General features: G+C 36.4%; 3 protein-coding genes, 1 long non-coding RNA gene and 1 other non-coding gene across 7 annotated transcripts; 2 read left to right on the top strand and 3 right to left on the bottom strand.

The window, feature by feature from the left end:
* Window positions 1-4,523: 4,523 nt before the first annotated feature.
* On the bottom strand, window positions 4,524-7,412 carry LOC104646458 (uncharacterized). Of its 3 annotated transcripts, none has more exons than XR_011220059.1 (4): window positions 7,274-7,412; window positions 5,501-5,558; window positions 4,943-5,021; window positions 4,524-4,842 (listed from the first exon to the last, which is right to left on the bottom strand). It is a non-coding gene; the product is annotated as an uncharacterized lncRNA (long non-coding RNA). The 3 variants fall into 3 exon arrangements; XR_740558.4 differs by lacking the exon at window positions 7,274-7,412 and adding an exon at window positions 6,746-6,886; XR_011220060.1 differs by lacking the exons at window positions 4,943-5,021; window positions 7,274-7,412 and adding an exon at window positions 6,746-7,193.
* Window positions 7,357-11,731, top strand: LOC101258047 (protein VAPYRIN). The gene is made up of 2 exons (XM_004235188.4): window positions 7,357-8,426; window positions 8,972-11,731. Exons 1-2 carry the CDS (start codon window positions 7,437-7,439, stop codon window positions 9,410-9,412), a joined length of 1,431 nt encoding a protein of 476 aa, XP_004235236.1. The 5' UTR covers window positions 7,357-7,436; the 3' UTR covers window positions 9,413-11,731.
* On the top strand, window positions 9,735-11,516 carry LOC101257749 (peptide-N4-(N-acetyl-beta-glucosaminyl)asparagine amidase A-like). Its single transcript, XM_004235187.4, has one exon. It carries the CDS (start codon window positions 9,735-9,737, stop codon window positions 11,514-11,516), a length of 1,782 nt encoding a protein of 593 aa, XP_004235235.4.
* Window positions 11,732-13,565: 1,834 nt separating the features above from the next.
* On the bottom strand, window positions 13,566-19,692 carry LOC101257451 (eukaryotic translation initiation factor 2 alpha subunit family protein). The gene is made up of 7 exons (NM_001324457.1): window positions 19,164-19,692; window positions 17,349-17,405; window positions 17,176-17,262; window positions 16,949-17,095; window positions 16,604-16,708; window positions 14,752-14,850; window positions 13,566-13,949 (listed from the first exon to the last, which is right to left on the bottom strand). Exons 1-7 carry the CDS (start codon window positions 19,545-19,547, stop codon window positions 13,794-13,796), a joined length of 1,035 nt encoding a protein of 344 aa, NP_001311386.1. The 5' UTR covers window positions 19,548-19,692; the 3' UTR covers window positions 13,566-13,793.
* Window positions 19,693-20,993: 1,301 nt separating this feature from the next.
* TRNAK-CUU (transfer RNA lysine (anticodon CUU)) lies at window positions 20,994-21,077 on the bottom strand. Its single transcript has one exon. It is a non-coding gene; the product is annotated as a tRNA-Lys (tRNA).
* Between the last annotated feature and the right edge of the window lie 808 nt (window positions 21,078-21,885).

The raw sequence follows: 21,885 nt of genomic DNA, 5'->3' as shown, positions 1-21,885 counted from the left end.
AAGACTGAGTCATATGAGCGAGAAGGGGATTGATAGCTTGGCTAAGAAAATTTTTCTTTCTGGAGTGAAACAAGCAAAGTTGAAGAAATGTGTTCATTGCTTAGCCGGTAAACAGAAAAGAGTTTCTTTTCAGAGTCATCCGCCTTCAAGAAAGCTTGATTTGCTGGAGTTGGTACATTCTGATTTGTGTGGTCCTTTTAAGGTAAGATCTCATGGTGGTGCACTATACTTTGTGACTTTTATTGATTATCATTCTCGCAAACTCTGGGTATTTCCTTTGAAGTCCAAGGATCAAGTACTTGATGTGTTCAAGAGTTTTCAGGCCTTGGTTGAAAGACAAACAGGAAAGACATTGAAATGCATCCGCTCAGATAATGGTGGTGAGTATATTGGTCCTTTTGATAGATATTGCAGAGAGAAGGGTATTAGGCATCAGAAAACTCCTCCAAGGACTCCTCAGTTAAATGGTTTAGCAGAGAGGATGAACAGAACTCTAGTTGAGAGGGTTAGATGTATGCTTTCAGATGCTAAGTTGTCAAATTCCTTTTGGGCAGAAGCACTTAATACTGCTGCTTATGTTATTAATTTATCTCCAGTTGTTACTTTAGATGGTGATGTCCCTGATAGAGTTTGGACTGGTAAGAATGTTTCTCATAATCATCTTAGAGTCTTTGGGTGTAAAGCCTTTGTACATGTTTCTAAGGATGAAAGGTCAAAGTTGGATGTTAAAACTAGGTAGTGTATCTTCATTGGTTATGGTCAAGATGAATTTGGCTATCGTTTCTATGATCCTGTTGAGAAGAAACTTGATAGAAGTTGTGATGTTGTGTTCTTTGAAGACCAAACCATTGAAGATTTTGACAAAGCTGACAAGGCTGATTTTCAGACTAGTGAGAGCTTAGTTGATGTTGATCCAGTTCCTTTGACTATTGCACCGGAAGAAAATCTTCATAATGATGAAAATCAAGTTGATAATGAAGATGGTGATCATGTTCAGAATGACCAGCATGATGTTGTTGATGCTCCAGTGCAAGATGATGTGGTTGTCCAACAACCAATTATAGATGCTCCAGAGAGTTCTCTCAGACGATCTAGTAGAGAGAGAATTCCTTCATCTCGTTATTCTCCCAATGAGTATGTACTCTTGACTGACGGGTGAGAACCTGAGAGTCTTGATGAGGCCATGGACAGTGAAGAAAAAGAAAGGTGGTTTGATGCTATGGAAGATGAGATTAAATCCTTGCATGATAATCATACCTTTGATTTGGTTAAGTTACCTAAAGACAGAAAAGCTTTGAAAAACAGGTGGGTTTTTTGGGTGAAACATGAAGATGGTAATCCAGTTCCACGGTACAAATCTAGATTAGTTGTCAAGGGATATAATCAGAAAAGGGGAGTTGATTTTGATGAGATATTCTCTTCAGTTGTGAAGATGTCATTCATTCGTGTGGTTCTAGGCTTGGCTGCAAGTCTAGATTTAGAGGTTGAGAAAATGGATGTTAAAACTGCTTTCCTCCATGGTGACTTAGATTAAGAAATTTATATGGAGCAACCGGAAGGTTTTGAAGTCAACGGTAAAGAGAATTATGTTTTCAAATTAAAGAAGAGCTTGTATGGTTTGAAACAAGCTCCCAGGCAGTGGTACAGGAAGTTTGGTTTTTTTATGTGTCAGCAGGGCTTCAAGAAGACTTCTTCAGACCATTGTGTTTTTGTGCAAAAGTTCTCTGATGGTGACTTTATTATTGTGTTGCTTTATGTTGATGACATGCTTGTTGTTGGTCATAATACTTGCAGGATTCAGAAGTTGAAGCAAGAGTTGAGTAAGTCTTTTGCTATGAAAGACTTAGGACCAGCAAGGCAGATTCTTGGCATGCAGATTGTCCGTGATAGAAAGGCCAAGAAATTGGTATTATCACAAGAGAAGTACATTCAGAAAGTACTTCGCAGATTCATCATGGACAAAGCTAAGGTTGTCAGTACACCTTTAGCTATGCACTTCAAATTGAGCACGAAACAGTGTCCTTCTAGTGATGATGAGAAGGAAGATATGAAGAAAGTTCCTTATGCTTCAGCTATTGGTAGTTTGATGTATGCGATGGTTTGTACAAGACCGGATATTGCTCACGCTGTTGGAGTTGTTAGCCGTTTTCTTTCTAATCCGGGAAGAGAACATTGGAATGCTGTGAAGTGGGTTATGAGATATCTCTGTGGCACTTCTAGTCTGAGTTTGTGTTTTGGTACAGGGAAGCCTATTCTTTGTGGTTATACTGATTCAGACATGGCTGGTGATGTTGATACTCGCAAGTCTACTTCAGGGTACTTGATTACTTTTGCAGGGGGAGTTGTGTCTTGGCAATCTAGGTTGCAAAATGTGTTGCTCTATCTACTACAGAAGCTGAGCTTATTGCTGACGTTGAATCTTGTAAAGAATTGCTTTGGATGAAGAGATTCTTGTGGGAACATGGTTGTGATCAAGAGAGGTATGTGCTTTATTGTGATAGTCAAAGTGCTATACATCTTGGCAAGAATTCTACGTTCCATGGTCGGTCTAAACACATTGATGTGAGATACCATTGGATTCGAGATGTGTTGGATTCTAAGTTGCTTGAGCTTGAAAAGATTCATACAAATGACAATGGTTCCGATATGATGACTAAAGCTTTGCCAAGAGGGAAGTTTGAAGATTGTTGCATGGTCGCCGGGATGGCGATCTCCTCCACATAGTCGTGAGAGGGAGAATTGTTGGGTTATGGGTTTTTTTCCCTTCCTATGTGGATAAATAAAAGCCCAATTTGGACCAACCCATTTTTGCCCATAGGCCCATTCTTATGAGGCAAATATAAGCCTATTTAGGTCTTATTTTCAAATACACAGAGAGTTTTTTCAGCAGCCAAAAAAAAGAGTAAGAGAGCAGTTTTCGCAGTCAAAATTCAGCCCTAACAAACAACTTCAAATTGCGATTCCCGCTTCGTTTCTTGCTCGATTGAGCTGGTTTTTGGACAGCATATTATCTTCATCTCAATATTTGATTAGGAAATGACAGAGTTGGATTTGGTGGCCTGCAGCTTCAGTTTTGCTGTCGTGAACAGTAGCTGCGAAATTGGTGATTTTGCTCCTTTAATTCTCTAGATTTTGTACAATCTTATTTTGTTGTTACTCGTTTTTTGGCACTTGTTTTGTGGACAATTTTGGAGAACAATATTGTAACTCTTGGTGATTATAGTGGAGCTTTTGGTCCCGTGGTTTTTTACTCTTCACATCGAAGGGTTTTCCACGTATATCTTGGTGTCTTGTGTGATTGATTATTATTGTCTTGCTATATTTGTTTGGTTGAATTACTTGCTGCCTTACTATCATATTGCTTGTGGTTGTTTGTCTTTTCTTGGTTCAAATCGAGAAGGGAAAGTATAGACTTGGGTATTCTTCCGCTGTTATCCTGTCAGGCATTCTTTGTTAGTGCCTTTTCTTTCCCAACAAAGTGGTATCAGAGCTAGATTCAATGATGGAGTCAGGTTTAGTGGTTCGATAATCGATTATTGAACCAGGTTAGAAGAAGGTGTTCATCTTGACGGGTATAGTTCTAGCCGCAACCTTTTTGACAGTAATAAAGATTTTGTTGGAGAAATTGTTTCAGAGAGGTTCTTTGTGTTGAGACATAAATTTTGCAAAGGAGACTATGGAGAGGATAAGCAAGTTGTTGAAGATTAAGTAAAGAAGGTGGACAAATTTATTTTGTCAGAAATTTAGGCCAAGGGGGAGATTTGTTGGATTTTATTTGCCCTGATTTCTTACCATAAATAGGTTTTCCTTTTAGGAAAAGGTTTTGAATTGACTAATCCTTTTTTTGTAGGAAAAGGTTTAGGACTCTATAAATAGAGTCATGTTCCTTCTAACTTAATTAACATTTACAATGTAGTCTTAAGGGCTTTCAGAGTTTTGGTTAGAGGGACAATTTGTGGGTCACAAGTTTGATACGTTATCGATTGTGTGAACCTCCCATGTATTCCGACTGAATTAGTTGAGGTTGTTTCCCTCTGTATTTTTTACTCTCATATTTATAGTGGATTGCTCATCTCCTTTGTGGTCGTAGATTGATTGACCGAACCACGTTAAATCTCTGTGTCTTTTGGTATATTTCTCGTTGTCTTCTTACTCGTGGTCTTTTGAGGTTTGTTTTGCTAGCTTCCGCATTTACACCTGCTTATTTTCGGTCCTAACAAGTGGTATCAGATATTTCCGATCCTAACAAAACTAACATATACTGCATGTACTTCACCAAAATGTCCTCAAAATAGAAAAAAGAGCTCAAGCACAAATCAAACTGATATGTTTAAAAGGTAAATACAAAAAAAACATTTTACTCAAGTAAAAACAGGCTACCATAATTATATGCAACAAATAGTTGTTACCATGTCAAGAGTCTCAAGTATTGAGAACATATGCTGGATGAGCCACAAGTTTATATTTAACAGGGCAATCACTATTACCAGCCACTTCAGCTTTATGCATAGCTTCCTGCACCAAACATGAAAAAGATCATAAAAAAGGCTAACATTACAAATAATATGTAGCCTCTAAAAAATTCCCTTTTAAATATGTAATGGTATCATTGTAGTAAACTACACTAGCATTAAGAAAATGCATCTATGAAAAATGTGTTATCCAATTCCAAACAAGATGCAGTTTTTATTCTCTAATTCAAGTTCCTGAGCTCCCCACATCAATCTCTCCCGTTCCTGTATCTTCCTCCTCTTCAGTATCTTCATCACCACTGATCTCCTCATTTTCACAGCTGAGCTTAGCCATCTTTTTGTCAATCAATTTGTCTTCCTGCTCACTCAGCTGAATAGATACGCCACATTAGAATCACCACAGATGATATAAGATAACAGAGTGAAAAAACAGAAAGCAAGAAAAGAAAAAGATAGCCATAGATGCATACATTTCTTTTGATTTTGTTCCTTATTGAAGTGTTCAATTCCAGTCGATGCATTTGGAGAATCCAACGTTCCAAGACTCTCCTAGGAACATGTACAGGGTCTAACTTACACAAGTCGCCATTTTAATTGATAAGCTAAATAATTAATGTATTTTTCCTCAATTATTTAATCCTCCCACAGTTTCAATTTGTTTGATCCACTTTCCTTTTTAATTTGTTTCAAGAAGAATGACCCGTTCCTTTTTTAACAATTTTAATTTCAATCACATGTCATGTTTAAAACCACAAGATTAAAGGACATTCTGTTACATTTGACAGATCTTTAATTTTAGACTACAAAATTCACAAGTCTTTTTACTTTTTAAATTACGTGGCAAGTCAAAACAGGTGACTCAATTTGAAACGGACAGAGTACTATTTAATTTGAAAACCTAAAACAAGTCTGTTACAATTCAAAGTTATCAGGATTGGAAATCCCTTTTATTAATTGTTGAACTCTTGACCATGTACATCCATACTATTGCAATCAAAACCAAATTAGAGATTTTAGAACGAACTTACATGACAATGGTATCAATTAGTAAGCTTCAAGACTCCAGATACTAGTGTCTAGCAGCGCCTTGCAAAGAGAGGACAAACCGAAGAGGCAGTTTATTCAGTTGAACATACATATTTCCAACCACATATATCTATCAAGGACCATGTTGTTCAAGTAGATTGGAAGTACTCTCAAAGTAAAAAACGCTAATCAAGTATGACATTTGTGATACAGAATCCCCTAACTTTTGGCTAAACCATTACATGATCATCAAGAGATTTACCAACAACATGTGTTATGGTTAATCTGGTCTCAGATTTTACAAATTTTAGTCCCATATCACTGACAGCACACTTAAGAGAGAAAATAAAATGGTAATCAGAAGAATGATCCTATCAAGTCGATATTCATTTACCATAGAACTTGAAAATAAGCACAGGAAAACCAAAGAGAAAGTCAAAAGAAATTTGGAAGCATCCTGTGGTGGATGGTAGAAAAATGACAGAACAGAGGTGGTCTTTGAAGGATTGTAGTAAGAAAAAGGGATCCAGCTAGAGCATCCTTGAAAACAACAGTAATGAGTCCAAACAATCATCCTTCTTGTTTAACCTTAAGACTTTATAGGTAAGTGGAAGCATTACTCATGAAATCAGAACTCGATCTAACAGGATCTGTTCAGGTTGGTCGATCGATCTCTCCTTTATTTCCCCAGTCTCTGGACTCCATGGAATAGATTTCATTGGAAGGAAGGTGAGGAATGAACACAGTGGGGTTTGACTGTTGGGATCCCAATCGGCCAGCATCAGTGGAAAATGGAACTATCAATCGTAGGTTACTCGCGTAATCGAGATGGGAGGAATTGCAACATCAGCATTTCCCTAAATCGATCCACTAGTAGGTAGTGGTAGGAGATATCCATTATGGTGGGATGGCCTCGATTTCCAGCCAGCATTTCTGTCAATCAGCAGAAGACTCACACATACTGGGAGGGTACGGCTTCAAGGGATGGACTGAGATGAAGTAGAGAGCTAACAGTAAAAAGAGTCTCCTAAGCAAAATCTAGGTGAAGAAGTTAATAATAACACATAAGAAGCAATCTATATGAACAAATAATGTACAAGTCGGAACTAACATATACTGCATGTGCTTAACAAAAATGTCCCCAGAACAACACAAATCAAACTGATATTTTTGAAAGGCGAATACTAAAAACATTTAACTCAACTAAAACAGGATACGATAATAATATGCAATAAAAAGTTAGTTACCCTGTCAAGAGTCTGAGTATTGAGCACAGGTGCTGGAGGAGTAACAAGTTCAATTTATGTAAAAAAAGTAGGCTAACATACAAACAATATGTGACGTCCGGAAAAAAAATCCCCTTGTTGATAAGTTATGGTATCATTTTATTGAACTACACTGGCGTTTAGAAAATGCAATCTCAATAAGTGAGAACAACTGGTTCAAGAAATAGATAATAACACGAAAATAATGATGCCATGAAGAACGCCGTCAAACTGAAAATATTTTATCTCTATATCTCCATGAATCTTCAAGGGATGTGGAGTCAATCTTCTCCTAATATTTTTGATTAATGCATCTTTAACTTCGTTTGACTATGAAAATTTAAATTTGATTACTATGACTTTATGTAGTTATTTAATGATAAGTATAGCATTGGATGAAAATAATAAGCTTCTCATCATTTGCTAAAATGAACAAGTAAAAATGAAAGGGAGGAAGTATACTAGAGCGGTAGGGCTTGCATTTCGTACTGTCAAAACAAAGAGTGTTACCTCTTTGTCCAATTTCGTGTTTTTTCTTCAACGTCTTGTGTATGGTCCCCACGAAATCACATGTACCCATTATTTAGTATCACATGCATCATTTTTGTATGTATATAATGTAATAATACTGTATCAATCTTGAAATTTGAATCCCCTTTCAAAATAATCATTGATGGAGAAATTGGTGGAAGTATCAGAACCAGAAATAGGAATAGACTTTGCACTAGGCTGTAAATGCCGAGCCACAGTGAACCTTAGATCACTTAGTGCAGCCTATCCAATAGCATTCAAAGTTCAAACTTCTTCTCCTCACAAATTCCTTGTCAATCCACCTAGTGGCCTAATATCACCATTATCTTCAACCTCTTTCCAAGTGATTCTCAAGCCCCAACCCCAAATCCCTCCCACTTTCCCTCGCTCCCCTTCGGATCGTTTCCTCGTTAGAACCGCAATAGCGTCAGAACTCGAACTCAAACTCAACTCGTCTTCTGAATCGACTCGATCCGAAATCGTTAACTCCTGGTTCAAGTCAATTGGGCATCGTTCAACTCATGACATAAAACTCAAGGTGGTTTTCGTAGGTCCATTTCTTCTCCGCCATGCCGTTAGTAACGGAGATTGTGATTCCGTCAGAAACATTATCAAACGGCACCGATCCATTTTCACCGAGTTTTCAACCCGAGAAGCAGAGTCACTCTTCCGAGTAGCAAAGCAGTTACCTAATAACAACAAGGACATGGTGAATATCTTAATTGAAGGTGGACTGAAGGTGGACGCATGTACTGAACCAAACGACGTTAAATGGGTGTCCAAAGGGTGGACGGCGTTACATATCGCCGTGGCGAATGACCGGAGGGAAGAGATTGAGAGGTTATTGAGAGTGAACGGGGGGTGCAGGTGGTTGGATAGCAGAGACAAAGAGGGAAGAACGCCGTTACATTTAGCAGCAAGTAAAGGGTTATTGGGTAGTGGTAAGGCGTTGATAGGTGCAGGTGCGCAAGTGGATGCGAGAAGCAAAGATGGTCGAACGGCTTTGTTCAGAGCTGCTGCTAATGGCGACTGTGAAATGGCGAAGATGCTTGTTGAAATGGGTGCTGACCCTACTCTAACTGAATTGCATCTTAGGCGTTCTGCTCTTGATATCGCCAGAGCTAAGGGACATGTAAGTCTCCAATTTGTTTGTTTCATATTGAATTATTTGAAGAAAAAAAAAAGATAATTATTTTTATTTTATGAAAAAAGTTTCAGTACTTTTCTTAAAAATTATGAATAAGTTACTTGTTTTAAATTATGGATAAAAAAAAAATCAGAAATTTACTTGATAGGGACGAAACAGAGTATATAACAAGACACAGAAAAAAAAAACATTACTGTGTTATTAGAACTCAGAAGTGTGTGTTGACATTTCAATGACTATAACACATATCATAGCCGTAAATAAAAAATCAAAAATTTAAAATATTATTTTAGATCACACGTTTCAAAACTTTTTATCTTTTTTAAATTAACTCATATGAAATTAGACTTAGAGAATGATAATTATCAAGGTCCCCAGCTTTAATTCTTGAAAATGAAGTTACTGAAGAATAGTTGGGTTTCATGCTGCATGGTTTTATTTTTGTTACCTTGTGTGTGTATCTTCATAGTTCATACAATTGTTTAATACATGCATTTTTGTTTCCTTAATTCCATGTGTACTATTGTCAGGGGGTAGTTGTTAAAATACTCGAAAGAGGAGAAGCGGTTCTACATGCAGCAAGGCATGGAGACGTTCAGCTACTCGAAACTCTTCTTGAAAAGGGAGCCACCACAAACTTCCGCGATCAATACGGTGTAGCAGCACTTCATATGGCAGCTATTAAAGGAAAGAAAGACGCAGTAATGATATTGGCTGAATTTGGAGCCGACTTGGAATGCCAGGACATACAAGGTCACACTCCGCTGCAAATGGCAGTCGAAGGCGGATGTGCACACACAGTAGAAGTGCTGCTGAACAGAGGAGCCAATGTAAATGTCAAGAACAACAAAGGTATCACTCCGCTTTCTGTTTCCAAATTTTTGGGTTATGAAGATATAACACAACTACTTGTTGATGAGGGTGCAGTGCTTTCTGAAATTCCTTCAAATTCGCCATCTCCCGTATCTTGATTTTTGGCTATGTAGGTATACAGTTTTAATGAATATATGTATAATAAATATAAGGTGATTCAAGTATTGAACAAAGTATAAATTTTCTGCCATTTCAAGAGAATTTTTGAAGTTCAGACTCATCCAATTAATAAATAGTGACATGAATAAACTTTTACACGAGTTGTAGCAATAAATAAAACAAATTAAAAACTTGGACATGTGATTTGCCGTATAAGTTGGACTGTTGAAAGTTATGACAAGTCAAACCCCCAATTCAGCTTCTGCCTTTACTCTCGTGCTAACCCAAACTACTCAACCCATTCCTTCATTTGCTACCAAAATGCGGACCTCCATTGATACTACTATTCTCCTCTTCTTCTTCTTCATCTTCAACTTTACTGCCCCATTTTCTTCTTCACTACCACACCACCATTCGCATTTCCTCAAACACACTCTTCCCCACACCAGTAATCCACAGCCATACATCGAAGTCACTCGCCCATTACCCTTCACTAACCTAACTCCATCTTGTTCTCATCCCTTATTCACCCACAACTTCGGTAACACATATGGCCTTCCACCTGTATCCGTCCCTTACTCTCCTCCTTTCAATTGCTCATGGACCCATGTGGTTCTCTGGTTCAAAGCATCTTGCAAAGGCGAACAGTATGACCGTATTGCCGCCGTTTGGTTAGACGGCGCTGAGATTCTCCGTACTAGCACTGCGGAACCCAATGATGACGGAATTTACTGGACTGTTACGAAAGATGTCACCAAGTACAGTTCGATTCTTGTGAAGGAGAATATTACTCTTTCTGTTATGCTGGAAAATCTGGTTAATGATATTTTTACTGGAGTGTATCATGTGAATGTTACTTTTTTATACTATGATGCCAAGAGTGTTACGGGGGTTCAATTGGATGATTATGTTGATAATCCGATTTCAATGGGAGTGAGCAAATTGGGAAGTTTGCTGGGTTCAGATGACAAACCAGCGGATTTGATATTGCCCATATCGGCAAATGGAGATAATGGGCTTTGGTTTCGAATTGAGAGTGAATTGGGAATGTATGGGCAACAAGTTGTGATTCCAAAGAATACTTATAAAGCTGTGATGGAGATATATGTATCGTTTCATGGGAATGATGAGTTTTGGTACTCTAATCCGCCTGATTCATATATAAAGATGAATAATTTGACCACAAAGAGAGGACATGGAGCTTATAGGGAGGTTTTGTTGAAGATAGATGAGAATTTGGTGGGATCTTTGGTACCATTTCCAGTGGTTTTCACAGGAGGAATCAATCCTTTGTTCTGGGAACCAGTGGTTTCAATAGGTGCCTTTGATCTTCCTTCTTATGATATTGATTTAACACCATTTTTGGGGCTTCTGCTTGATGGTAAATCCCACTTTTTGAGTCTTGGAGTGGCGGATAGTATCCCATTTTGGCTAGTGGATGGGAATTTGCATCTATGGGTAGATAATTGCGCATTGCCATGTGAAGTTAAGGCTAAAGTTGTTGATTATGGTACTCCTAAATTTAGCATTGAGCGATCATCTAACTTTCGAGGGCTTGATGGTTCATGTGAGATTGAGATGAAGAGGAAGAGCAAGGTTTCAGGGTGGGTTAATTCGACTTCAGGAAACTTAACTACAACAGTTTCCAGGGAAGTTAAATTTAAGAATAAGATACAGTTCTATCTTAATGGTACTGAAAAAAGGGTAATACAGAATGTGAGAGAAGAAACTATAGTAAGTGTACTGTCTGATACAGGTATCAGGATTTCTCGGACCACTACAAAGAAGACATATCCACTTAGCATGACCACTAAGAATTCACCTTCATCAGAGAATGATACAAGCTTGATGCTTACTGACCTAGACCATGAATGGAGGGGGAAGAAGTCCATTGGGGATTTATCAATCTCCTTGATAAATAGGCAGAAATGCAATGGTTGGATGGTCGTTCAAGATCATGATGTTCTATCTGGTGGTGCCACCACTCAACAAGCTTATTCTTATAGGGATGAAGTTGGTTGTTATTCTCGGATCGTTTCAGCTGCCAATGGCACACTTATGAGCGACACTTCAAGCAGTCTTTGTTCATTTTCAGCTTTGTGAATTATGACTTAGTTTGGGGAGTCCTTTTTATAAGTTAAATGATCCATTCCCACAATCATTCCGTTCCCTGTGACCATATTGTAGTGTATAGCATCAGTTGATTTGATCCCCTAAATCTTGTCTCAGTATTAAATGTAAGCAATTTATGTTCTTGTATGCAAGTTTTATGGTTCAATAAGAATGTGAACGGCCAGGAAATGAACTTACATTGATTATTTGCTGGTATTTCTTGTTTGGTATGTGATTGAACACTGGATAGTCTTTCCTGCCTTCTGGATATCAATAAACCTTCTAGATTTGTTTCCTCAAATCCTCACTGATGGAGAAGTGGCTGCAGCCTCCAGTTCCATCACGTCTCATTTGGGAAGTAGCTGGTGGTTTTATTATTATCCGGAGACTTCATGACATTAGAATGCTGATACCATTCTTGCTAACGTTACCATATGTGATTGCCTCACATTTCAGTTACATTGACAAATAATGTCACCAAATACGAATGGACAAAAGAACAGAGTAGCTGATAGAATGACTGAAAATTTGAGCATAGGTTACTATCTTCAATCTAGAGGATTTTATGTATACCTTGTTATGAAAAGATTAGGAATATAAAGAGGGTGCTTACTGTGAATTCTGCACTTGTAAATGGACCCTATCACGTTCGCAATCTGGAATATCAGCTTTGGAGTTCCAGAGACTGAGAGAGTGCCAAGGATACTGCACTCTAGTGCAAAGACCTGAACCTCATGTTCAATATTTTGCACAAATGACTCCCAAGGATCCCCTGTCCTTCGAGTGCTGAAAGAGACACCGATCATAGATGGAAGTTACATTGGAGTAGCTTTGAAGCTAGTGCTTTACTTTTGTCATTAGCAAAGTGTAGTAAATTCTGCTTGTTGCTTTTGTTTAGAATGTTGCCGCTTTTTCTTCTGCTGAAGCAACATTTCTATCAGTTGGTGAGCTAGCCACTACTATAGTGGTGAAACTTTAACCAGCAACTAACCCTTGAAGCAAGCAATATCACAATTCACAGCCAACGTGGAAACTACCTTGTATGTTTCATTTTTTACAGTCTGAATGAGCAGCAGAATGACCTGTCACAACTAACACTCTCTCCCTTGAGCAAAAAAAGCACAAAAGGGGAGAAGGATGAAAACAAATAGGAAAACAGACTGTTATAAAACGAAGATATGCCTCTTGAGGAAACCAAACTCGATAAGCTAGCTCGATACCAAATTGGTCGAGCTAGAGACCAGTTTTGGCATATGGTAAAACACATCTGGAGCAAAGGCGAAAAGTCTCTGTAGCTTTTGCTATCGAGTATAGTGTTACAACTTCAGAAAAGTTGATGCACATAAACTACTAGTAATTGATTAGGAAAAATATAAAAAGTGCGTGTGATTGATAAATAATATTTTTTTCCTAGTTAATATTTTTACATTAGTCAAATCCAAATAGAGTTAAATGAATATTTAACATCAGACTGAACTTCCAGAATCACACAACAAAAACCCAACCTAATTAGGGCTAGTTGTATGGATCAACACTAATCATGTCATTCCATTTAGTCTCATCTCAAGCTCAGTCAAACTGACCTAATTTCACTTAAGCCAAACCGAGTCTAACCATACTTTAATCGAAACCTGACCAAACCAAGTTACAAACAGAACCGATGAGGCAAGCCTAACTGAGCTAAAATATAAACAAACCTTGTCTAGCAAACCTAGTTCACTGGCACCTGCTTGAACTTAATTTGCTACACTATCAATGGAGCATATGCAGGAACCTTAGAAGCAGACATGCAGGAAGCAGTAGAAGCAGAATTTTCTACTACAAATGATATCTCAAGATCCAACAGTAAAACTGAAGCTTCGCATTAATCAGTTAGATGATAACACATTGCAATGACATTCTAAGCTTCTCAAAAATACGACAAAATGAAGTTCTCCATTCACAGCTCTATCACAACCATTGTTCAACATTAATCCCGCTCATCTAGAATAGCTATTCCAAAATATATTTATGACAGAAAAAGAAATGAGATGACAAGGTGTAGAGTTGTTCATTCTCATTGCAAAATGTATAATAAGATTGGAATTGTCAAACAGCCGCACAAATTTAAATTGCAAGATTGATTTTGTGTAAAAACTAAATGCTTGTCAAGAAAAATTGCCAAAGTAAACTAAGGGCTAATAAAGGACAAGAAAAAAAAGGTGAGGTAGCTTCTGTAGGAGCTGCAACTGTGAAGAATGTGCTATCCAAGTTCATACAAGCCGCAATTTACTCTCTAATTCCAGTTCCCGAGTTCTCCACGTCAATTTCTCCCATACCTGTATCTTCCTCCTCTTCACTATCTTCATCACCACTGATCTCCTCATTTTCACGACCGAGCTTAGCCATCTGTTCAGCAAGCAATTTGTCTTCCCGTTCACTCACCTGAACAGATAAGTCACATCAGCATCACCACAGAAGAAATAAGAATAACAAAGTAAATTACAGAAAGCAATAAAAAAAAAAGATAGAGAATGCATACATTTCTTTTGATCTATTTTTTCTCAACTCACATAAACTCGGTTCTATTTGATTCTCCCCAATAATTTAATGTTTTACTCAAAAAACTAAAACAAGTCCGTTGTAATCTAGAAAACATCAGGATTAGAAGTCCATTTAAGAATATCTTTTTTTAAAAAAAAACTGGTATGATTGTAAGTCCATTTAAGAATATCATCCATACTTTTGAAATCAAAACCAAATTAGAGATTTTAGAATCAACTTATATGGCAAGAGTCTTGATAAGTAAGCATCCAGGGTACTAGCAGTGCCTTGCAAAGAGAGACAAATCAAATGAGCACTTTATTCAGTTGAAAGAGAGACAAATCAAATGAGCACTTTATTCAGTTGAACATACATATTTCCATCCACATAAACATATGTATCAAGGACCATGCTATACTAGTTGGGGAGTAATTTCAAAGTGAACATAATAATCCAGTATGGCATCTGTGATACAGAAACCCCCCCTTCTCTTGCCCCAACATGAACATGATTATTAAGAGAGTTTCCAACAATGTGTTATGGTCAATCTGGTCTGAAACTTAACATCTCAATCTCAAATCCCCATTGAACTATGGTGGCTATCAAATTAAGGTCTCTCAAAGGTGTGAAGAAGCACATCCCCACAATTATGATGAAACTAGAAAAGCACTCATAATATAATTTTTTTTTAAAAGTAGCTCACCGCTCTTGGAGCCTCCTTGACAGCAAGTTTTCCTTTGTGACGCTCTATTTCCTCAGTGCAAGCTGCAATTGCTTTAGTAAGGATTGCTATGCCTTGCTCCTGCAACAAGAAATAAAATAGAAACTGTAATATAAAAAACTGAATTTCCTTTAAAATTATAAATTTTAGACCAGAAATAATAATAATAATAATAATAATAATAATAACAACAACAACAATAACAGTAATAATAATAATAATAATAATAATAACAATAATAATAATAACAATAATAATAATAATAATAAGAAGAAGAAGAAGAAGAATGGCATAATACGGTAGCCCGGTAGGTGATAACAGCTGGAAGTGATCTAGCATAGGGGTGTGCATGGTCTAGTAGATAAAATTACCATACCGAAACCAAAATTTTTGATACCATGTGTTCAGTACTATGGTTTGGGCATGTATATTAAATATTTTTGGTATTTGGTATAACAACATACCCAGTATAGATCCACAACCTGGGTCTGGGACTCTTGCGAGGGTGAGTGTACCATGTACACAAACCTTACCCCTACCTTTGTATGATGGAGGTTGTTTCTGATAAACCCTCGGTTCAAATTTTGGTCGGTACTTATAAAGAATATTGTACTGAAGTATATAATTACATATACATTATTATAATATTAGAAAATATATGAAACAAACTAGTACAAATTAATCATTTAGACGTTGGAAATTTGATAAGTCTATCCTGATTGAAATGTCCTTTACTATTATTTTGAATATTTCTACGGTGTAATGTGATGATATAATATATTTGATTTGATTCTTGAAAAGTCGAAGTCAGAATTCTCTATAATATGAGTATATGTACGTCGAAGTCAAACAAACTATGATTACTGATTTATCGTATCGCAAAAATCTGAAAATAAACTTAAAAATACCGAATCAATTGGTATGGTAATGGTATTGTATATTTAATAACCAAATTACCCGAACCAAAGTTCTCAATAACTACCATGCTCACCTCTAGTCTAGCACATAAGATTTAGGAATTTAGCTGCTTATACTTGTGAGTTGTGACCAGTTAAGAAACTAGTGGAAATTGTTTGCATTACTCTTACAATTTTTAAGAAGGATCATTCTCCTCAAAGTGGAATTTTTTGAAGGAACTATGCTCAACAATTGACCACTGAAGTATTTTCCATTCTTTTTTCCCTTTCCAGCAGCGAAGCAACATAAAAGAATAATCCTAGAGTATCGTTGAGCCTTTAACATTGACAACAGTTGATGCATGAAAGAAGAAAAACACATAGGAAAGGCGAGAGCATACTTGAGAGAGAAATGACAATGCCAGTCAAAAGTATCATCTTATTTAGTTGATAACCATTCAACCCTTAACTTGAAAATAAGCACTGGAAAACCAAAGAGAAAGCCAAAAGATGTGGTCGTTGAAGGATCATAGTAAGCATAAGGGATCCAGCTAGAGCGTCCTAGAAAACTATTATCCAAACAGACATCCTTCTTGATTGACCATAAACTATAATAAGTAATTGGAAGCATTATTCATAAAACAAGAATTCAATATGCAACAGCTGAGATAAAGTAGAGGGGCCAAGAGAAAAAAGAGTCTCCTAAACAAAAAATCAAGGTGAAGGAGGTAATAGCACATAACAAGCAGTCTATAAATAAATAATGTACATTTCTACTGGAACTAACATATACTAGATGTGCTTGACCATAATGTCCTCATAACAATTAAAAAAGCTCAAGCACAAATCAAACTGATATTTTTAAAAGGTGAAGACTAAAAACATTTTGCACAAGTAAAACAGGGTACCACAATTATATGCAATAAACAGTTAGTTACCTTGTCAAGAGTCTGAGTATTGAGCACATATGCCGGAGGAGCAACAAGTTTAATTTTAACAGGGCAATCATCATTACCCGCAGCTTCAGCTTTGCGCATAGCTTCCTGCACCAGGCATGAAAAAAATCATCAAAAAAAGGCTAACATTACAACAATATGTAACCTCTAGAAAACATTTCCCCTTTTTGATAAGTAATTGTATCATTTTATTGAACAACACTAGCATTAAGAAAATGCAACCTCCAGACCCACGTGTGGGAACACACTGGGTTTGCTGTTGCATAAGTGATAACGGGTTCAGGAAATAGATAATAACATGAAAATGATGATGCCAAATGTACAAACCTTAATGTGAAGAACACCATCAAACTGAAAACATTTCATCTCAATATCTGCTCGAATCTTCAATGGCTGTGGAGTCATTCTTCTCCTAATATTCTTTACTAATGCATCTTTAACTTCCTCAGATAAAGCAGGAGCAACCTTAGTTACCTAGAGAAGATAAGATAATAAATATTATTTGACATCATTGGATGGATTAACCTAGAAAATGATATGACAAAAAACTCTACCTCCTTCCCATCAGGGCCAACTTCTTTAATTTCACGGGTGAGGGAATTAAGAATTGAATCTGGATCACTGACAACCAATTTGAATGCCTGGAAATCAAAACCAAAAAATCCAAAATGAATCTTGCCAATCAGAAGAGGGAAAGAAATATTTGGAAATTAATATAAATTCTCACCTCAAAAGCATGACCATATTTTCTGTATAAAGGCCAACCTACATGAATGTACAAGTCCTGCAATTAACATGCCCAATGATTAAAGAGAAATTGAAAAGTAAAAATTCAAAGTTCTATTGGACAGGAATTCTAGAAAAGGAAAAAACCTAGTAGTGTTACATGGATACACATTCTTCTAATAAACAATAATGCATATTCCTCTATATCCCACTAAGGTAGGAAACTAGGAGTAAGGTTTGCATACACCGCACCCTGCACAGACCCCACTGGGTATGTTGTCGATGAAACAATGATGAATATTATATTATTTCTCAAACAGCAAGTAAATGCATTTCCCGCAGTACATGACCAAATTTAGGAAAAGCATTTCGTGGCAACTCATTCCTCAGAAAGAAAAGAAAGGAGGGGGATAAATTCCCTTAAAAGTAGCAGAAGTTCTAATTAACATGCAAAACAGTTTGCATGGCCAAGGGCACATAGAAAAAGTGCAGTGACACCCGTTTATGAAATTTTAGGCAGACATTCATATAATAAGGCACATAAATCATTAGAGATGCCGGGACAGAATAATCACTTAAGCCAACATATAACAAGGGCAACAAAAGAGAGAGCAAACAGAAGTAACAAACTCATTCATGCTAAGGCATTACATAGAGTATGTACATTTATGCACCCCCAGTTACAAAGCAGTAAGGCAGAGAAAAGTAACTGGTAAAATACCCATGTGCAAAGAGTTCAGAAAGTGATGGCAAATCTATATTCACACTTTTTTTTGAGATAAGCAAATCTATATTCACACTTGACTAACTCAAACCAGATAAACTCAATAAAATTTATCAGAATTTTATCAATGCTCTGTAGAACCACCAATCCAGAAGGACTAGACCATTACACCAGCAGAGCAGGTCTTTTCCCCCTTCAATGCAACTCATGAATAATATGCTGAAACCCTACATTGACCATGGACAATATCTAATTGCAGTAACATCAAGTATTTTCTTTTATAATATACTACTGTTACTTAGAAGAGCTTTCATGTACACCTAACAAGAAAAATCAAACTTGATAGTATCCACAAACAACCTGATAATGGAAACATAAACTTAAACTCGTTTTTTCTTATTATAATATACGACTGTTATCTTAGATGGAGCTTTCATGTATGCCTACCCTTAATATTTAAGACATCGCACAAAGTACCATACTCATAACTTATTTTTCACCAAACAACAGTTTTCATTCTCTGAGTTCTTCTAAGGGATATCTGTTTTATCATATGCTAATAAGCAGAGCATTTCCACTTTACCAAGAAAACCTAAATTTAAGAACCACTTCGTGAAAACTCTTCTTTTGATTTTTTGTTTTTTCTTTACGACAGTACAACGTTCTCAGAATGGGAATGCAACAAAATGCAAAATCAACAATACTAACTCAGTCATTAGCTTAGCACTTCAATTCTACAATTCATAGACCTCATATTCAATAGAAATTCCAAACTGAACCAAATGTTTTGCTCCCTTTGTTTCAATATACCTAACACTTACCCCATTTTCAGATATACAATAATTAAAATTCATTAAACTATTCCAAAATTTCAAACTTAGATAAAATGTCTTCTAAAAAGAGCTAACTTCTCATCCCTTGCATTATTTTTTTTTCCATCCATTATCGCGAATTATACAAAAAAAAATCGAAACAAAATGTAAAATCCAATATCCAGAATAATTCCTTCATATATATGAAATAAAATGAGATAGTAGCAACTTCCTGTATGACCATAGTAGAACAAAATGAGATTTTGAGAAATTATCTAACCTCCAGATCAATTCCCATGGTTTCAGCAACATGACGCATGATTGAATGAACAAGCTTACTCTTATTATACCTCTCCTCACAAGCCGAAATATCTTCCTCAGAAACCCTTCGTTTACTGAGATCGATATATCCTTTCTCCTTATCAACCCTAAGAACCATAACCGGTTCGATGCGTCCAACTTTGATAAGACTGCTAATACTCCGAATACGACGACGAGAGAGCTCAGAGAAAAGGATCATTCCTTCTATGTTATTGTACTCTAGAAGGGCAACGTAGGCACCGCTGTCAGCCATGCTTTTCACCTGTATCATCACAGCTTGGTCTACTTCCGGGTACTTGGCTTCGTACATTCGGCATTCGAGGTTCGGGGAGTTGGTCGCCATGATGGGCAGAAGTTGCAGTTACTAGGGTTTCGCAGAGAAAGAGATGATAGGAATGGGTTTTGACTGTAGAGGGGCTGAAAGAAGAGAGACCACTCGCAATATATTCCTTACACAAATATATTCAAAATACAACCCTTGAGGTCTCATGTGTTTAAATTTAGACCTCTAGGCTATTTGTAAGGCTCAAAGTTATAGTAGTACGAGTTACGTTGATTATTTTTAGTAATTGTTTGGTTTGTTTTATTCAAATCTATATTAATTGCATAATTTTTAAGAATAAATTGTTTTTTATAAAATTACTTTTTACCTTATTTAGTTTTCCTTTTATATATATATTTTCTTCGCAAGCTTTAATTATTCATACTTTAAAAATAAAATTTTCATCTTATTTAATTTTAAAATAAACTTTCATCTTATTAGCTTAAAAATAAAATTTTCTATCTTTTCATCTTAAAAAATAAAGAGATAAGTTTCAAAAACACACTTAAACTATACTCTTTTTTTGAATTTCATACATAAATTATTGAAAATGTGAATTTCATGCCTAAACTATTGAAAATGTGAGTTTTATAGCTAAACTATCAGTATTTATAGTAGAAGAAGTTTTCCTATAAATAAATAGGAAGACGTGATTGGTAAAGTTGTCAAAATGGATCAGTCCAGCCCTTCGATATTAAAGCCCTAGTAATGGAGGAAGAGACTTTGAAACTTGTGAAATCCTAACCTTGTCTTAGAGATCCTTGGTAGAATATTGGAGAACAAGACTTGGGGGAATTTGTGGTTGTGAGTGAATGATCAGAAGGAATGAGATATTTTTTAAGAGAAAAATCATTAATAGGGGTAGTTTTAGGGTCGACATAGTTTAGGGGTTAAATGTGTAGGAAAAGACCAAAATGTTCTTACTTAAAAACTGCCGGATGACTCCTTTGTTTCCGACCTACAAATCGTAGGACTTTCTACGGATCATCAGGTCAACTATAGAGTCAATTACTGGGTCAAAATAGTGAGCAATTCACACGGAGCCCTTCTACGGGTCGGCGTCCCTTCTATGACTCGTAAAGCTAGTATATTGGACCCAAGTTCAAGTCCAAAAATTCATGAAGTTTGAATCACTTCTACCTAACCCTCCTATAGTCCATAACACTTTCTATGGTTCGTCTTGTTCATCCATAAACCATTATTAGAGAATGACACTTTCCAAAATTCAATGCAAGCCCTATGACTGCCTTCTTACGACCCCTAGAACTTCCTATGATCTATAGGCCAACTCGTAGATCTGCTTCCTTTCCAACTCACCATTGTATTTCCTATGTTCCACATTGCTGCTTGCACAGACCAAAGTTGAAGTATTTTTTGACCTTTGTTAGTTAAAAAGTGTCATACTATGAAAAAGGTCGGTTATTTTTTTAATTGTGTACCTTTCGAGGGGCTTTGTTAGTTAAAATGTGCCAATATCGCCGACCATGGGGCTCGAGAACCCAGGACCACAAGGTTAAGAGCCTTGCACTCTACCAACTGAGCTATACAGGCTTCTTACGTATAAATGTCGCGAGTAATTATATCAAATGTATATTTACTATATGGTACCCATAAATGTTTGTTTGAGTTTTGAAAAAAAATGAGAACTTTTGAACTACAACACTACTTTGTATGTTTTAATAATATACTCTATGCATTCATATAGGCAGCCAAAAGGTTTTTAATAAAATATACTTAATAAATTGCTACATTTTACAGATGAACCTGCAATCCATGTCGATTTAGGATTGAAAATCAAGAAAAAATAATTCATTCTCTTCTATTGATTCCATTCTGAATTGTTGAATGATTGGCCGGGACACTTTTGTTTATAAAGTTATAGGCATTAAATTTAGTCAATTATTTTTTGTTGAATAGGATGACACATTTAACAATTATTTTTGTACAAACATCGGGGTGGGCTTTCGATATTTCGGTTTGATTTTGTTTTTTTTTTAAAAAAATTTTGGTTTTCGATTCTTGTAAAATGTGTATCGAATACCCAACCGAAATATTCTGATTTGGTTCAGTTTTTATTAATTCGGTTCAATTTTTTAATTCAATTTCTTAATGGGCCTGCCGTCGGAACTCGAAAGTCTGCTGCCACCTGTACAACTGTGCTGTTCGTCGAAAAATGGCTGGAAAATTGACGGAAAATGGGCCGAGAAAATGAAATAAAAAAACCTTGAAAGGAAGAATGGTCTAATGGAAGTAAGGTACTATGGAACTTGGAATAATGAAGAAGATGAATTATTTTCATATTAGGTCTAGCCTTCTAGGTCAGTAGGTGTGGGGGTTTCTATAAAGTATAAAGTAAAAG

Source organism: Solanum lycopersicum, chromosome 3, assembly GCF_036512215.1.
Source record: "Solanum lycopersicum chromosome 3, SLM_r2.1".
Lineage (NCBI taxonomy): Eukaryota > Viridiplantae > Streptophyta > Magnoliopsida > Solanales > Solanaceae > Solanum > Solanum lycopersicum.
Note: the sequence above shows the minus strand (reverse complement) of the source record. Positions and strands in the feature narration are given on the sequence as shown.

Coding starts and splice junctions, on each gene's coding strand:
- LOC101258047 (XM_004235188.4), top strand. CDS start 7,437: ATGGAGAAATTGGTGGAAGTATCAGAACCAGAAATAGGAATAGACTTT. Junction 8,427..8,971: donor TCGCCAGAGCTAAGGGACAT/GTAAGTCTCCAA, acceptor TACTATTGTCAG/GGGGTAGTTGTTAAAATACT.
- LOC101257749 (XM_004235187.4), top strand. CDS start 9,735: ATGCGGACCTCCATTGATACTACTATTCTCCTCTTCTTCTTCTTCATC.
- LOC101257451 (NM_001324457.1), bottom strand. CDS start 19,547: ATGGCGACCAACTCCCCGAACCTCGAATGCCGAATGTACGAAGCCAAG. Junction 16,709..16,948: donor ATGGTGTTCTTCACATTAAG/GTTTGTACATTT, acceptor TGCCTGGTGCAG/GAAGCTATGCGCAAAGCTGA. Junction 14,851..16,603: donor ATACTCAGACTCTTGACAAG/GTAACTAACTGT, acceptor TTCTTGTTGCAG/GAGCAAGGCATAGCAATCCT.